Genomic DNA, 18,745 nt, shown 5'->3' on the forward strand with positions numbered 1-18,745 from the left:
CACTCTCTGACCCCTCCTGCTTCTTGCCCCTTGATGGCCCCCCTGGGACTCCTGCCCCATCCAACCCCTCCGTTCTCTGACAGCCCTCACGGGACTTCTGCCCCATTCAACCCCCCTGTTCTCTGCCCTCTGACTGCCCCAACCCCTATCCACACCCCCAGCCCCTGACCACCTCCTGAGCTCCCCTACCCTCTATCCAACGCCCGCGGCTCGCTGCCCCCTTACCGCGCTGCCTGGAGCACCGGTGGCTGGCAGCCAGCCATGCATCGCACAGCACAGAGCACCGGGTCAGGCCGGGCTCTGCAGCTGCGCTGCCCCAGGAGCTCACAGCCCCGCTGCCCAGAGCATTGCGCCGGCGGCGCAGTGAGCTTAGGCTGCAGGGGACGGGGGACAGCAGGGGAGGGGCCTGGGGCTAGTCTCCCCGGCCGGGAGCTCAGGGGCCAGGCAGAACGGTCCCATGGGCCGGATGTGGCCCGTGGGCCATAGTTTGCCCACCTCTGAGTGAGATCAATACCTCCATGCTTAGATTCCACAGGGATAGGAGACTTAACAACGAAACATATATGACAAAGACATCCTCTAGGCTTTCATATGGCTCCAGAATGATGGTACCTAAGCATCTTACAAAACTGAATTGTGGGTGTGACTGGCATTACACTAAAAGATCACATTTTCACTTCTCTTCCTTTAGCCCAGCAGTTCTCAAACTGGGGGTCGGGACCCCTCAGGGGGTCACGAGCTTTAAGTCTCCACCCCAAACCCTGCTTTGCCTCCACCATTTATAATGGTATTAAATATATTTTAAAGTGTTTTTAATTTATAAGAGAGGTCACACTCAGAGGCTTGCTATGTGAAAGGGGTCACCAGTACAAAAGTTTGAGACCCACTGCTCTAGCCAAAGGCAAGTAGAGTGGCAACAAGAACTTTTTTCAACTTCCTGCCCTTCTGTTTATTCTTCTTCCTGCACCTCTCTCCCCCATTCTGAGAGCTGGGAGATTAACAGAGCTGGGCAGAAAATGAGAAAATAACTAACAGGTTTTCCAAAAAATGGTGTCACTGTCTCATTGAAATGTCATTCTTCTCAATATTTTCCAGCCCTCACAAGATCAGTGAGATTGTGTGTGTGTGTGTGTGTGCGCATGCGCGGGATGGGCAGGCTATGTCAAAGAGGTTTTATCCTGAAGATAATCAGGTTCATGGTCATGCTCAGCATTTCTAGATAGACAGACAAAAGAGGAGAGAAAGAATGGTCCAGTGATTACAGCATTAGCCTGGGTCTCAGGCACCCTGGCTTCAAGTCCCTGCTATGGAGGCTGGGAGCCCTGGCTGCTCAGGAGCTGTGTGGGCAGGCTGGCAAGTCAGCCGACAGGTTTTCCATCGGACCCTCTCTGGTTTCTGGTGGTATTTCATCAAAAGAACATAGTCCCATGGAATGCTTAGATTCTGAAGAATCAGCACATTCTAATAAAAATAATGGCTAGTCAAAATGTTTCTGATCAGCTCTGTATAGAACCCTTAACTCCACAGACAGCTACTAGGGTCCCAGCACCAGAAACCTCACTTTCACGTCTCTTTTGGGGGGAGAACCCCATAAAGCAGTGCAGTATTCTCTCTCCTCTCCTCCAGGACTGCTCTTCACTTAGAGCACCTGGCCAAATCCAAAGTCCTCCTGAGGGACTGACCTTTGATGGCAAACATCAAAGATTCAGGCTCAAACTGGCCTGCGAAGCCATGATCCTGTCCTAGTGGTATGGAACGTGAATCTTCCAGACACAGCAGAAAGGGCAGCCAATGTGCCCCTGCACAAAATGTGGCTCATTCCCGGGGAGTGTGTAGAAGATGGGGGCAGCCAATATAATCCACTGCTTGATTCTGCTCTTAGTGCAGGACAGAACCATTTGCAGCAGCTGACAGAACAAACCAAAAATATGAATAAGAGTCACAAATATTCTATACCATAGACCTTCTGCCCCCAGCTCCAGGGAGCTGTACGTGGCACAATGGGGTAGGTGCAACAATCCCCCAGCCCTACAATGCTTGCAGAGGGTCTTGTATATGGACACAGTGCAATGTGTGCATGCAAAACAAGGCAGCCAGCAAAGATGTCCTGCACTGCTGCAGCTTGTAACAGTGCAACATTGTAGTACAGACACAGGTGGAGTCCATGATTTCCTTTCTGTCTTAAACCTGACAAACTGAAGTCAGCCATCCTCACGCTACCTGTTTCCCCATCCTCAGTCAGAAGGAAATCCAACAGCAGGCCCCTCGAACCATGTTACGTCAGAAAATCCACCACTGATACTGCAGGCCTGTGATGGAAATGCCAAATCAGGAGGTGTGTGCCAGGTCCAGCCAGGACCTTCTCACCCTTCTGTCTACGAGGTAGTAGTAAAGGAATCATCACTGTGGTATCAAAGCGCACCTGAACAAGCTCATAATTATTAGATATATTCTCCATAGCACAGAGATATAAAGGGTATGTCTGCACAGCAGTGGCAGCCTAGGGTTAGTGGACTCAAGTGGGCTGTGTGTGTTAGGGAACCCTGGGCTTGAGCATCTACACTGCATTTTAACCCTGGGTTAAGGATATTCTGACCCCTATTCGAACCTAGGGCTCTGTCATCCACATTGTACAGCACAGACCTGAGTCAGAGTAACCCGCTCTCAGAGTGCCAAGTGCACCCCCCACCCCACCCCAAGTGTCGACACTCTAGCCGTACAAGTGTGGTGCACTATGGGAAAACTCTACTGCCTTCATTCCTAACTGTGACATTGCTATAGATGGGACTCAGGTGCCCATAAGGACAGTGTGCACCAAAATCTGGCCGTGCTCTTGTGTCCAGGAAACAGCTTTCTTTGCAAAAAGCTTCTTTTGATCATTCTCCGTTGCAAACCCTGCAGGCTCTCTGATAGTGTGCTTACAGACCTGTGTTTACCAGACAATGGCTTAACACTGATCTGAGGTGCTGCCGTTTGCAAAGGGAGGAGTGGCTTCCATTTGCAATAGAGTGCAATAGACTGCACCACAGATTGTTGGCATAGAGAGGACTAAGGGCTGGAGGACTTCCAGGACCCAAGTCATGCTGGAGCCATGCACACTGGAAAGCAATAGGGCTCAGACCCTAGGTCTCAGCTTAACACGGGCTTGGACCCTCCAGCTCTGCAGGGCCCTGAGCCCCTAGGTTCAAGCCCTAGGTTAACACAACTGGTGTGTGGATGCAAGAGGGGTTAGGCTTGAGCCCAGGCTCGAGCCTGGGCTTACACTGCTGTATAGCAGAGGTTCTCAAACTTCATTTCACTGCGACTCCCTTCTGACAACAAAAATTACTACATGATCCCAGGAGCAGGGACCAAAGCCTGAACCCGCCTTAGCCCTGCTGTCCGGGGCTGGGGGGCAAAGGACAAGCAACACCACCCCAGGCAGGGAGGGACGACAAAGCCAAGGCCAAGGGCTTCAGTCCCAGGCTGAAGGGCTGTAACCTCAGCCCTGCTGCCCAGGGCTGACACCCTTCAACTTTGGCCCTGAGCCCCAGCAAGTCTAAGCCAGCCCTGGTGACCCCATTAAAAAAGGGTAGTGACCCACATTGGGGTCCTGACCCTCAGTTTGAGAACCTCTGCTGTATAGACATACCCAAAGGGGCCTGATTTTCGGAGGCCCTGAGCACTCATACCTCCTAATGGAGTCAATAGGAGTCGCAGGCACATAGCACTGCTGAGAAACTCCAAGAAAGCTCCTGCCAGCACTCCCATCATCTCCAGCATACATCAAGTCTGTTTCACTCCAAGGTCTGAACCATCCACCTTTCCCCTGGATTTCTTACCTGCATCCTCCTCTGGATCATCAGCTGCCTCCTCCTCTTCCCGTTGGACAGGATATTTCAGGTGCCATACCAGACCCATGTTCTCCTTCTTGTAAAACTCTATCAGTTCGTCCAAGTTGTCAAAGTACTTCACCGGAACGCCTTCCGATGCCTGAAACAACCCACAGAACACAGACATTGGCAAACATCACTGCGGATCATTCCTACCACAGAAATGTCACTCCTCACTGGAGGCAAAGCAAAGAAAGAGAGAAAAAAAATCAGCTACTACTGTCCAGAGAAAGGCAGCCCAGCTTTCAGCATCTACCTGACCACAGGCTTCCGTGCAGAACAGCTCACACAGTATAAACACAAACAGATATGCACACATGCCCCCGCCAGCATCAGCAAAAACAGCAACCTCAAAGATTCAGTGAAGCCAAGTGGAAGAGATCCCACTTCTATGGCCATTTAATTTTAAAGTGTGTTTGGCTTCAGAGTGACAAAGATCTATAAAAGCAGAAGTATTGATAGGATCGATTCTCATACTTACTGAGAGCAAGGAGCACGGGCAACGTTTTATTTTGGTTGTATGTGGTAGGAATCTTCCCTCACTTTTGGATTGCAAGAGAAACACAATCGAATGCATCTATTAGTATCCCTTCCAGTATTCAAATAACTAGGCATAATTAGGCTCAAATAAATGGGCCAGCAAACCAGTGAAATTTTAAAAGTTTTAAGATCAAAATGTTGACACTTGAGTGTCTCGAGTTAGTTTTCTAAGTCTATATTTAGGAATTTAAAACAAGTTCAGAGGTGAATCAACCACAACCTTGGGCTTGTCAGCTGGGACTCCAAAAGGATTATCCATGTTTTTAAAAAGTCTGACTTTATTTGGAAAGAAATGTTAAAATGTTCAAGTCCCACAAAGATGAAGATGATTTCAAGTTCTGACTGATGCCTGTGAGATACTACAGTGGTGTCCACAAAGCTGGGTTGCTATTCAGGCAAGAACATAGAATGACCACACATCTCATTTTGCTGCCACCTACTCAGCATGTGTTGCACAAAGAGAGTCATGAGCTGATAGAGCCTGTGTTAGAGGCATCTTAAGGAGATCCAGGCACCATGAACACAGTGTATTTCATGATGCACTTATTCACCATTGTGGCTAAAGTCACTTTTCAAGATCATCTCTTGCTGGTTGAAACTCTGCAAAAAGTTCAATGCTGGCCCTTATGTCTGAAAACACATCTTTAGGGATAGCAAACGTCCTGGGGTCTTTAGAGGCAAAGCTACAGAACAATCAGATCATAAGAACGGCCATACTGGGTCAGACCAAAGATCCATCTAGCCTGGTATCCTGTCTTCTGACCGTGGCCAATGCCAGGTGCCCCAAAGAGAATGAACAGAACAGGTAATCATCAAGTGTCACCCTCTTGCCCACACCCAGCTTCTGGCAAACAGAGGCTAGAGACACCATCCTTGCTAATAGCCATTGATTGGCAGCTTCAAGCATAGAGATCAATGAATTGAGGAATGTCAGATCCCCCAGGCTACAGCAGCCACCATTCATGTGGTCCCAGCGTTTTGCCTCCACATTGAGACCTAGTGATATAAAATCATTGGCTCACTGTGGCAGTACACAGATTGACAATCCTCTATACCACAGGTAGCAAGCAAGGATGAAAAGGAGACACCTGTGTCAGCAGCTGCTTCTACAGTTACACTCCAGGACTATCAGGTTTTAGGCGCCAATCCAAATACTTTTCATGGTCTATTCTTCCTGGTGGAAATACAGTTCTCGTTTGTCCTGCAGTGGCGGATCGTGGGCTTTCTGAAATCATAACAAGCCCACACACATACACGCAGCAGGCCCTGATGCAGATAGGAGAGAGTAGCCTATGTGTAGATGATTTCCAGCTCCACCAGCTTACTTTCTACTGGCTTAAAGGGGACCATGAGCAACACACATTTGTGAACACAGTCCCAGTGAGCACTCAATAGCAATAGCAAACACTGCTAGCAGGAGGCAAGACTAGAGAAGAGCTATTCTGTCTGATCCGCCCTAGATCACACCATTTATTCTTTAAGTAGTAGGACTTTACCTAAATTTGAAATAAATTGCTACAGAGTCTCAGTCTGGACAGTCTCAGATTGGTGGTGGCTGCAGCACATTAATCTAGTTTTCAAATTTTTGCTTTTATCATTATTAACATACATGAGCTTTCCATACAAGTTTTAACAAATCCTTCTTTGTCATTAACTGTATGTGTGGCCTTTAACAGACCCATTTGGGTTTGGTCAGCCTCGGATCCTTATCAGCATATGTATTTTGTTCAAGAGTCAAACACAGGCAAATCAAGAGCTTGAACATGAGAAACAATGGTACAAACCCCAACAAGCAGAATGACCTCACCGCACATTAAGCAGTGGGGCTCTTTGTCTGGCTTGTTGGAGAACAGGTGTTGCCCATTTAAGGGCTACAGAGCCAAAGAATTACCTGCTATGTGGCAGGCATCTCCATACCAGGTCAGCTCCCATCCCTGGGGCAAGAAGAGCAGGGAGATTACTTATGCCCACATCTGTGCAGCAAAAGCACCTATTTCTGAAACACCTTTAGGGAATCCCAGCCATAACAAGATCTCATCTTGATTCCTTCGAGAGAATGAGACCACAGCCCAGAAATTAGGGGAGCAGTGTTTTCGGTACCGAGCAAACACATCTGAAGGTTTGGCTGCCTGTGGAAAAGTGATCAGGACATATTATTCCTAGTGGACATAAATGTCTTTTAAAAAGCATGGAAAGAAACTTTCACACAAAACATTATCAGGTACTTTTGAGAATTCAGTCTGAAAGATCTGTGCACAAGGGTGTTCCTGAATTCTGCAATAGTTATTACCAGGACACTGTGGAAAGTGTCACTTTCAGCATAAAGCATAGTACTCAGGCTCAGACACAATGATATTTATGTAAGGCCATTACTACACCAGATAAAAGGGGTTGCAACAAACTGCTGGTTGGAATATCTAGAACTTGCAACCTCTGCAGAACACTGCAGGTCAAATTCTGCTCTCAGTTGCACTGACTTCAAGAGTTACTCAGGTTTTGCACCAGTGGAAATGCAAACAGTACTTGGCCATATGTATCCGTCCCAGCCATTTTACAGTTGTTGACACTGACTGATGGTAATACCTACGACTCAGAGACCCAGTGAAAATGAAAGTCATTAAAGAAATATGGCTCCTGTATCTAATCCATAATACAAAAGGATCCTGAAATCAGTGAAATTACACTGGGACAGAATTTAAGTAATTCAGGCTATGTCTACACTAGAGACCTTACAGTGGCACAGCTGTACCAATGCTGCTGAGCTACTGTAAGGTCTCCTGTGTAGCCATTCTATGCCGACGGGAGAGAGCTCTCCTGTTGGCATAATTAAACCACCCCCAACAAGAGGCGGTATCATAGCGCTGTCCACACCGGCGCTTCTGTCAGTGTAACTTATGTCAGTTGGGGTGTTTTTTTCCACACTCCTGACCAACAAAAGTTTTACTGACAAAAGTGCTAGTGTAGACATAGCCCTGGTCTACACTAGGAGTTTAGGTCGAATTTAGCAGCGTTAAATCGATGTAAACCTGCACCCGTCCACACGATGAAGCCCTTTTTTTCGACTTAAAGGGTTCTTAAAATCGATTTCCTTAATCTACCTCTGACAAGTGGATTAGCGCTTAAATCGGCCTTGCCGGGTTGAATTTGGGGTACTGTGGATGCAATTAGACGGTATTGGCCTCCGGGAGCTATCCCAGAGTGCTCCATTGTGACCACTCTGGACAGCACTCTCAACTCAGATGCACTGGCCAGATAGACAGGAAAAGGCCCGCGAACTTTTGAATTTCAATTTCCTGTTTCCATGGTCACCTGCAGCTTGCCACGCTGGCCAGAGCTCATCAGCAGAGGTGACCATGCAGAGCTCATCAGCAGAGGTGACCGTGACGGAGTCCCAGAATCGCAAAAGAGCTCCAGCATAGACCGAACGGGAGGTACGCGATCTGATTGCTGTATGGGGAGAGGAATCCGTGCTATCAGAACTCCGTTCCAGTTTTCGAAATGCCAAAACATTCGTCAAAATCTCCCAGGGCATGAAGGACAGACGCCATAACAGGGACCCGAAGCAATGCCGCATGAAACTTAAGGAGCTGAGGCAAGCCTACCAGAAAAACAGAGAGGCAAACAGCCGCTCCAGGTCAGAGCCCCAAACATGCTGCTTCTATGATGAGCTGCATGCCATTTTAGGGGGTTCAGCCACCACGACCCCAGCCGTGTTGTTTGACTCCTTCAGTGGAGATGGAGGCAACACAGAAGCAGGTTTTGGGGACGAGGAAGATGATGATGATGAAGTTGTAGATAGCTCACAGCAAGCAAGCAGAGAAACCGGTTTTCCCGACAGCCAGGAACTGTTTCTCACCCTGGATCTGGAGGCAGTCCCCCCGGACCCACCCAAGGCTGCCTCCCGGACCCGCCAGGCGGAGAAGGGACTTCTGGTGAGTGTACCTTTTAAAATACTATACATGGTTTAAAAGCAAGCATGTTTAATGATTAATTTGCCCTGGCATTTGCAGCTCTCCTGGATGTACTCCCAAAGCCTTTGCAAAAGGTTTCTGGGGAGGGCAGACTTATTCCACCCACCATGGTAGGACACTTTACCACACCAGGCCAGTAGCACGTACTCGGGAATCATTGTAGAACAAAGCATTGCAGTGTATGTTTGCTGGCATTCAAACAACATCCGTTCTTTATCTCTCTGTGTTATCCTCAGGAGAGTGATATCATTCATGGTCACCTGGTTGAAATAGGGTGCTTTTCTTAAGGGGACATGCAGAGGTGCCCGTTCCTGCTGGGCTGTTTGGCTGTGGCTGAACAGAAATGTTCCCCGCTGTTAGCCGGGGGGCGGGGGGCGGGGTGAGGGGCTAGCCACGTGGTGGGGGGAGGCAAAATGCGACTTTGGAACGAAAGCACATGTGCTGTGTATGTAATGTTAACAGCAAGGTTTACCATGAAAGAGTGTAGCCATTGTTCTAGAAAATGTATCTTTTTAAATACCACTGCCTCTTTTTTTTCTCCACCAGCTGCATGTGTTTCAATGATCACAGGATCTTCTCCTTCCCAGAGGCTAGTGAAGATTAGAAGGTGAAAAAAACGCACTCGTGATGAAATGTTCTCTGAGCTCATGGTGTCCTCCCACACTGACATAGCACAGACGACTGCGTGGAGGCAGACAATGTCAGAGTGCAGGAAAGCACAATATGACTGGGAGGGGAGGTGGCGGGCTGAAGAGAGTAGGTGGCGGGCTGAAGAGAGTAAGTGGCGGGCTGAAGAGAGGGCTGAAGCTCAAATGTGGCGGCAGTGTGATGAGAGGAGGCAGGATAAATGCTGAGGCTGCTGGAGGATCAAACCAATATGCTCCAGCGTATGGTTGAGCTGCAGGAAAGGCAGCAGGAGCACAGACCGCCGCTACAGGCCCTGTGTAACCAACCGCCCTCCTCCCCAAGTTCCATAGCCTCCTCACCCAGACACCCAAGAACGTGGTCGGGGGGCCTCCGGCCACCCGGCCACTCCACCCCAGAGGATTGCCCAAGCAACAGAAGGCTGGCATTCAATAAGTTTTAAAGTTTTAAATTTTTAAAGTGCTGTGTGGCCTCGTCCTTCCCTCCTCCACCACCCTTCCTGGTGCTTCTCTCCTCCACCACCCCTCCCGGGCTACCTTGGTAGTTATCCCCCTATTTGTGTGATGAATGAATAAAGAATGCATGAATGTGAAGCAACAATGACTTTATTGCCTCTGACAGCGGTGCTCGAAGGGAGGAGGGGAGGGTGGTTAGCTTACAGGGAAGTAGAGTGAAACAAGGGGCGGGGGGTTTCATCATGGAGAAACAAACAGAACTTTCACACTGTAGCCTGTCCAGTCATGAAACTGGTTTTCAAAGCTTCTCTGATGCGCACCGCGCCCTTCTGTGCTCTTCTAACCACCCTGGTGTCTGGCTGTGTGAAACCAGCAGCCAGGCGATTTGCTTCAACCTCCCACCCCGCCATAAACGTCTCCCCCTTACTCTCACAGATATTATGGAGAGCACAGCAAGCAGTAATAACAGTGGGAATATTGGTTTCGCTGTGGTCTAAGCGAGTCAGTAAACTGCGCCAGCGCGCTTTTAAATGTCCAAATGCACATTCTACCACCATTCTGCACTTGCTAAGCCTGTAGTTGAACAGCTCCTGACTACTGTCCAGGCTGCCTGTGTATGGCTTCATGAGCCATGGCATTAAGGGGTAGGCTGGGTCCCCAAGGATACATATAGGCATTTCAACGTCCCCAACGGTTATTTTCTGGTCTGGGAATAAAGTCCCTTCTTGCAGCTTTTGAAACAGACCAGAGTTCCTGAAGATGCGAGCGTCATGTACCTTTCCCGGCCATTCCATGTTGATGTTGGTGAAACGTCCCTTGTGATCCACCAGTGCTTGCAGCACTATTGAAAAGTACCCCTTGCGGTTTATGTACTCGCCGGCTTGGTGCTCCGGTGCCAAGATAGGGATATGGGTTCCGTCTATGGCCCCACCACAGTTAGGGAATCCCATTGCAGCAAAGCCATCCACTATGACCTGCACATTTCCCAGGGTCACTACCCTTGATATCAGCAGATCTTTGATTGCGTTGGCTACCTGCATCACAGCAGCCCCCACCGTAGATTTGCCCACTCCAAATTGATTCCTGACCGACCAGTAGCTGTCTGGCATTGCAAGCTTCCACAGGGCTATCGCCACTCGCTTCTCAACTGTGAGGGTTGCTCTCATCTTGGTATTCTTGCGCCTCAGGGCATGGGAAAGCAAGTCACAAAGTTCCATAAAAGTGCCCTTATGCATGCGAAAGTTTTGCAACCACTGGGAATCGTCCCAGACCTGCAACACTATGCGGTACCACCAGTCTGTGCTTGTTTCCCGAGCCCAGAATCGGCGTTCCACTGCATGAACCTGGCCCATTAGCTCCATGATGCCCACATTGTCAGGGCCCGTTTTGAGAGAAGTCTGTGTCCATGTCCTCATCACTCACGTTACTGCGCTGACGTCGCCTACTTGCCCGGTATCACTTTGCCAGGTTCCGGTGCTGCATATACTGCTGGATAATGCGCGTGGTGTTTAATGTGCTCCTAATTGCCAAAGTGATCTGAGCGGGCTCCATGCTTGCCATGATATGGCGTCTGCACAGAAAAAAGGCGCAGAACGATTGTCTGCCGTTGCCCTGATGGAAGGAGGGGCAACTGACGACATGGCTTACAGGGTTGGCTTACAGGGAATTAAAATCAACAAAGGGAGTGGCTTTGCGAGAAACTGAATGGCCCCCTCAAGGATAGAACTCAAAACCTCAAGGATAGAACTCAAAACTGGGTTTGGCAGGCCGTTCACGGAGGGAAGGAGGAGAAAATGAATACAAAACAAATCTGGTCTATTTCTTGTTTTGAGCCACTTCATCTATCTTTATACATCTTGCTGGCAGCAGACTGTGCAGTACGACTGCTAGCCATCGTTATCTCCTGGGTGCTCGGCAGAAGACGGTGCAGTATGACGACTAGCCATCATCTTCTGCTGGCTGGAGGTTAAAAGACAGTGCACTGCCGGTAAGACTGAATCGCCCCGAGACGAAACTTAAAAGGGAAATGACCTGGCTGAGTCACTCCCATGTTTGCCCAGGCGCCCGATTAAAAGAGCACCCAGGACTACGTCGATGACAGCTACCATTCATACTGCACTGTCTGCTGCCAAAAGGCAATTAACTGCTGCTGTGTAGCACTGCAGTACCACGTCTGCCAGCACCCAGGAGACATACGGTGACGGTTTGCTGAGCAGGCTCCATGCTTGCCGTGGTATGGCGTCTGCACACGTAACTCAAGAAAAAAGGCGCAAAACGATTGTCTGCCCCTGCTTTCATGGAGGAAAGGAGGGAACGGGGGCCTGACGATATGTACCCAGAACCACCTGCGACAATGTTTTAGCCCCATCAGGCACTGGGATTTCTACCCAGAATTCAGATGGGCGGCGGAGACTGTGGGAACTGTGGGATAGCCACCCACGGTGCAACGCTCCGGAAGTCGACGGTTGCCTCGATACTGTGGACACACTCTGCCGACTACATGCACTTAGAGCACTTGTGTGGGGACACACACAATCAACTGTATGAAACCGCTTTCTACAAAACCGACTTCTATAAATTCGACCTAATTTCGTAGTGTAGACATACCCATAGCCTCAGTCAGTCTCCTCCTTGTTTCCCTCTTGATTACTAAAGCATTTCCTCTGCTCTGAGATTCCAGTTGTTATTGTTATGAGTTGTGTGAAACTTTGTTATGAGATGAGTTAAAACCTCATTGAGATTGAAAGGCGTGAATTCACTCTTCAGCTAACATGACTGCTAGAGTAAGCCCCTACCTAAAGACAAAAGGAGTATGTGAACCCACCCAGGAGCTTTTGCTGAGTGTTGGTTTTTTTAGGGGTGGGGATGGGGAGGCAGAACAGATAAAAAACTGGGAAAGATAGAGGGAGTAAGGGCTTGTCTACAGCTAGGGCGGGGTAGATTCACACCCCAGTTTCTTGTGAAGTAGATGTCTGTGTAGACAAGCCCAGAGAAACTGCCTGAAAGAGCAGTAGAAAGCATGGTGGCTGACCAGTGTTCCCTCTAATTTTTCCCACACATGTGCAGAATTAATTTTGTTATGTGCACCAGTATGGAGGTGATGTGTCATACTTAACAAAATTCATGTGGTGGGGGTGGGGCCGAGGGGTTCGGAGTGTGGGAGGGGGCTCAGGACTGGGGCAGAGGGTTGGGGTGCAGGGGAGTGAGGGCTCTGCCTAGGGTTGTGGGCTCTGGAGTGTGGCCGGTGCTGAAGGCTGGGGCAGAGGGTTGTGGGGCGGGGTGAAGGCTCTGCGTGCTCTGGGGTGGGGCTGAGGATGAGAGATTTGGGGTGAAGGTTGTTCCAGGGCCATGGCAAGGAGAGAGAGAGAGGACTCCCCCAGCTCTCTCTCCCCGCAGCAGCACCTGGGCTGGGGGTGAGAGCTGCCCCTCCCCTGGCTGTGGCAGGTCTGGTCCGGGGCTGGGTTCGGGCCAGGGGAGGGGTGCTCCTCCCCCAGCCGCGGCAGGTCTGGGGCTAGGTTGGGGCACCCCTCCCCCGGCTGCGGCAGGTCCCAGCCGGGCAGGTTGCCTGAGCGCCTGTGTGGCGCTTAACAGGCTGCTGCGTGGGCACGTGGTTTACAGGGAACTTAGTGGCTGACCCTGGAAGAAACCTGGGGAGAGGTTTTGGGTCAGGGATGCAGGCTGAAAAGAGTGTTTTTGGTGCTGTGAGCAAAATAAGCTGTTCCCTGCTAGTTGATTCCATCTGTTTTCAGAGACAAAGGACTTTGTACATTCTTTGTAAATACACAAAACTGCACCAGAGAAATATCTAGCAACAATTTCTTCTCCTAACTGGAACAACCTACTAGACCCTGAATTTTTGGCTAGTTGCTCAGGTCAAACGGAGTAACATTATTAATACAGTAGAAGTTAAGCACACAGCCATGGATCAGGACCCTATTGTGCTAGGTGCTATACAAACATATACAGACCAAAAGAGCAGTCCCATCCCAAAGAGTTAATGCACAAAGTATAAGACAAGAGGCAATAAGTGGAGATAGTCAGACGGGGCAAGCACAACGAAACAATTCGGCAACAGTTAAAAAGGAGAGCTGGAAATAGCTACCCATTAAAATGACACCATGAAAACCTAACCCATGCAACACATGCTGAGCAACATCATCACCTGCCTCATCTTGTCCCACTGAGTTTAATCTATCCATGATTAAAATGACACATACACCTCTTTTTCCATAATAAAGATGAAACCAAAATAAATACCAAGCACAGGCAAACAACAGACCAGATCTTCACTCTACGAAACACAATAGAGTGCAACATACATTTCATAGACTTTGAGAAGGCTTTCGACAGCGTTCACAGGACCAGCCTATAGCGCATTCTGCGGGCATATGGAATCCCTTTCCGCATCATCAATGTCATCAAAAGCTTCTATTTCAACTTTACATGCAGTGAGGATAACAGTGAGCTCAGTTTTGAAGTCAAAACAGGAGTACGTCAGGGGTGTGTCATGTCTGCAATCCTCTTCAACATTGCCATCGACTGGATAATGTGGCGTACAACAGAAGACATGCCAAGAGGCATTAAATGGACACTCTTCTCATCCCTTGAAGACCTGGACTTTGCAGATGATGTCGCTCCCCATCACATATCCAACACCATATACAAGAAAAAACAACTCGCCTCAACACATTCAGTCAGCAAATTGGACTGAAAATCAACTGCAATAAGACAGATATCATGACCTTTAATATTGCCTCAGCAGATGGAGAAGGATCAGTCATGTGCTTCGGATGGAAACTCACTCCATCACCAGAGTAGCAATAAGAGGGACAGCTGAAGGCAAGCGAAAACGAGGCCGCCCGAAAACAACGTGGCGAAAAGCTGTAGAAGCAGAGCTGAAAAACCTGGACACAGCTGGGGAACCATTGAAAGACTTGCCAGAAACGGACAGGAGTGGAGGAGCTTCGTCACTGCCCTAAACGCAGGAGGTGTAATAGGAACATGATGATAATGATGATGACAGGTAAACAAGCAGGTCTGTGCTATCCTCATCTTACTGCTTAGCTTTTAAATGTGCATCAACCCTCAAGTATATTTAGCGCTAGACATTACAGAAAATTACCCGAGGGGAACAGAGAGCATTGCTGTTTGGATATGGAGGGCTCATTGAAAACGTACCAAGTATTTCACACTTATTTTCTCACTTGCTCACAAAGGGCTAGCGTTGAAGGGGTGCGCAGAGGAGCTGGACGGTAGTGGTAAACCTCCAGGAGGCATTGAGTCAGCTGGGACATTTCCAGGGCACGCCCAGAAAGTGCATGCTGCACTGGTCTCTTTGCCGGTCTAGAAGAGGTCTACAAGAATGGGTGCTCTCTGACTTGTGCCAGTCAGTGCCACCTCTTAGCCAGTGGAGCTGCGGAGTCAGATCCTCATTCCCACCCTTTTTGACTTGACCTACACTAGTATTCTTCTTCCAGTTCCCCACTGTTGCACTACCACAGATCCTGTGTCACAGGCAGTAGCAAGCTAGTGTAAACAAGTGACTGGTCTCAACTGCTCTAGACCTGCTCCAATTACCTGGGAGGATTGGAGTAGGACAGTGACATCAGGATCATCAGAGACCAAGGGATTAAATTAGAGAGATTAAACAGGAAACAGCACTGATCCTTGCAGGAAGACCAAGGTTTGCCATCCTCTCCTCCATTATGCTCTAATAAATTTGTTAGTCTCTAAGGTGCCACAAGTACTCCTGTTCTTTTTGCGGATACAGACTAACACAGCTGCTACTCTGAAACCTTCCATGGAGATGCTTTGCCATACAAGTTCTCTCCCATACCTCTCACTCTCCAGGTCCCCTCAAGATTTCTCCTGCCCTCCCCCACTCCACTTGTTCCCAAGTCCTCTCCTCCACTCCTAGATCCCCTCAAAATGGCCTTCTATTCTGCCCTAGAAGTTTCCCCATCCTCTCCCTCAATCCCTGGGTTCTGCCTATCTCTCCCCTGTCCCACAGCTAGCCCTAGAACTTTCCATCTCTTGCCTACATCCTTTGCCTCCCCTGCGCAATCTCTTCCCTCTTCTCCACCCTGACTTCCCCAAGCACTGTCCTCTGCCCCATCTGCTTGCCTGGTCCCTGGCATCTCAGTGTTTCAAGAAGTAAACTGGACCCTCTCTTCCCAGGGGCTGCTCTCCCTAGGCCAAATCCAGGCCTGGGATATAGGAAAAGGAAGGGCTGAATTTAGCTCCTCCTGCTGCCAAGTGTGGGTCACTTCCTCAACACTTCCTAGTCTACATGGTAACCACAGAAAGCACTCAGCAGTAGGGTGGCTAGGTGTCCAGTCTGGTTGAAAAGGGGACCTGACCGGACACCCAAAGTCCGGTTACTACGGGTGGGGGAGGTGGGGAGGAGCCAAGTCATTGCCAGCTCCAGCCCCAACACAGCCGGGGCTGCCTCTTACCTGTGTCGGGCAGCTGCAGCTCCCAGCCCCAGCTTTGTGGGCGAGTCCCTCCTGACCCAGGCAGAGATGGGGAAGAGAAGGGAAGAGCTGCGAGTGATGGAATGGGAGCAGGGCCTCAGGGGGGAAGAGGCTGGGAAGGGTTGAGACCTGGGGGGAAGGGGTGGAGCAGGGACGGGAAGGAGAGGTTCTGGCACTCCTGCTAGAGTGTTTGGTTTTAAAATATTACAAAGTTGGCAACCCTACTCAGCAGCAGCCCCTGCTCCCCCTTGCGCTGGTGTGCAGCAGGGCATGCTGGTATCATCCAACAGACCCACCCCTCACCTCTGGAGCATCCACTCCTCTGGTAACTCCTCGGCCCTCCACAAGGGCTGCACTGGCAGACCCGGCCAAACCCCTCAGCGCTTGAAGTCAAAGGAAGCAGACTCCCTGCTATACCCTCTAGAACTAGAGAGAGGAGGGCATTGGCTGGAGCGCACACCACCAGTTTTACAGCAAGACTTCCGCAGAGAGCTAAACATCTGGCCTGAACAGCTGAAAAGAGACAGCAAAAACTAGTAAAGAAAAGGGGAACCGGATGGACCGGAGCCTGTGGGCTGCCCACAGTCCAACCACAAATGAGGGGCTGGGGAACGGGCCTGCACAGCAACCAGTCACAACAGTCGGCTCCAATCCACCCCAGAGCGAAGAAAACCGCCACCGCTGCAGAATCCCCCCAGAACTGCCATGTATCAGTTTTACCATCTAAGGAGCAATATTAGTTGCAAATACTTTGAAAGGATGAAGACCGTGGTCAACAACATTGCTCCTCTGGCACAACGGAACTCTCTACGCTGGCGGTAAAGCTTGCCAGGGGGCAGTCTCAGGCCCCCCAGGAAATAAGGACCAAACCTTCCCACATTCCACTCCAAATACAAGGCACATTTATTTGACCTGCCTTCTCTCTCATGAATTCTGTAGAACGCGTATTTTATGAACTAATTGGAGATTGAGGGTTCATAACATAGAATATCCCAAAATGACTCTGGGTATGGTACATCAGTTGCAGGATAGAGCACTGAATTGCTTTCTTCTCACCATGCAAACCACCACAAAGTGATTTCCCATACATTGACGGCACTGGAATGCAAGGGGATGTCTACTTGTTCTTCATTGACAGGACTTTCATTATGTGATTTTTTTTCCCCTCTCAGGAAAAATCATTCCTAGAATTGGTCATTCATAAGACTGGCGTTTGTAAAATCAAGGTTATACTGTACATCGCAACAGATGCATATGTTAAAAAAATCCCTACCAAACCAAGACATTGCACTGCACACACTTCTAGTCATGTTGTTTGATGCATTGCTTGAAGGCACTTAGATACTATGGTGACGGGGCACGGTATACAAGAACCTAGATTGAACAGAAGGCCTATAATTCAGCTCCCTGTCCTGCTGGGATACTGAGTAGTCCCAGGTTTCAGAGTAACAGCCGTGTTAGTCTGTATCCGCAAAAAGAAAAGGAGTACTTGTGGCACCTTAGAGACTAACCAATTTATTTGAGCATAAGCTTTCGTGAGCTACAGCTCACTTCATCGGATGCATAAAGTGGAAAATACAGTGAGGATGTTTTTATACACACAGACCATGAAAAAAAGTGAGGATGTCTTTATACACACAGACCATGAAAAAATGGGTGTTTATCACTACAAAAGGTTTTCTCTCCCCCCACCCCACTCTCCTGTCAGAATAACAGCCATGTTAGTCTGTATTCGCAACAAGAAAAGGAGTACTTGTCGCACCTTAGAGACTAACAAATTTATTTGAGCATAAGCTTTCGTGAGCTACAGCTCACTTCATCAGATGCAGTAGTCCCAGAGACACTGGTCTGTTGCTGATAGACTGGGGCTGTGTCAGAGAACTGCAGAGCTGAAGAGTAAGAAATGTCACAGATTAAGAAATAAAGAAAGCATTATGCAATCTGTAGCTATGTTTAGTCTTGTGTTCAGGTTTCTGGAGAGGCTCATCTGAAGGCTGGCCTAACCATTCCCACTGCCAAAGGGCAAGGAAAGGAACATATTGCTGGGACATATGATGTTTCAAGTCACACTTGAATTTGTGGGAAAGGATCACAGGTTGGAGAGGAAAAGCAGAAGTAATGTACTCCTGGCACTAAGTTTCTAAGCATCTGGGCTCCAAAGAGCATTAGAAAAAAAATTATAGACTTTACACTTTGAACAAACCTCCCTGGGAGAACGGAGCTGCATAGCCAGAGCCAGTCAGAGGGAAATATTAACTTCATATAATCTGCTCTGGTTTTTGAAATGAGGAACAGAAATGAAAATGGGCAATGCAAGCAGAAGTGAGTGATCTACAGCAGCCGAAAACAAGGTGGGACTGTATGAGTTATTTTTAGTATGCACACATGCACCTCTTCTCCCCACTCCAATATACACACACAGTTTACCAGGCAGATTCAAACTGATGTGCATCACCTGTGATTCCCTCTTCAAACCCTCCCACTGTTCCTCTTTGCCCAGGATTGTGCTAACTTCTTCAAGGAGAAGATCAATAAGAACCAATATGACTTTTCTTTTCATCCCTCCTTCCAAAACTCTTTCCTCCTTCTCCCCAGACACACACTTGGAGGTCTCTCACCTACTTTTAACTCCTCCATCTGTCCCTTTGGGTCTAGACCTCCTGGCTTTCTTTACCCTTGTTTTCCCTCCCTCTTTCTATAGGCATCTTCTTGTATCTCTCATCCTCCAAAAAACTACCCTCCGTCCTACATGTCTTTTCAATCACTGTCCTATCTCCCCTCTCCTCTAA

The 18,745-nt window shown here is 48.9% G+C and overlaps 1 protein-coding gene across 4 annotated transcripts in view; it reads right to left on the minus strand.

Annotated features, from left to right (window-relative positions):
* The window catches only part of INPP5D (inositol polyphosphate-5-phosphatase D), an 80,746-nt gene that overhangs the window by 34,266 nt on the left and 27,735 nt on the right, over positions 1–18,745 (minus strand). For all 4 annotated transcript variants that reach the window (XM_043522632.1, XM_027820335.3, XM_037909760.2 and 1 more), the window contains one exon: positions 3,822–3,972. In XM_043522632.1, coding sequence (XP_043378567.1) covers positions 3,822–3,972 — 151 coding nt within the window. The remainder of the gene's footprint in view (positions 1–3,821; positions 3,973–18,745) is intronic.

This window comes from Chelonia mydas, chromosome 9 (genome assembly GCF_015237465.2).
Source record: "Chelonia mydas isolate rCheMyd1 chromosome 9, rCheMyd1.pri.v2, whole genome shotgun sequence".
NCBI classification, from domain to species: domain Eukaryota; kingdom Metazoa; phylum Chordata; order Testudines; family Cheloniidae; genus Chelonia; species Chelonia mydas.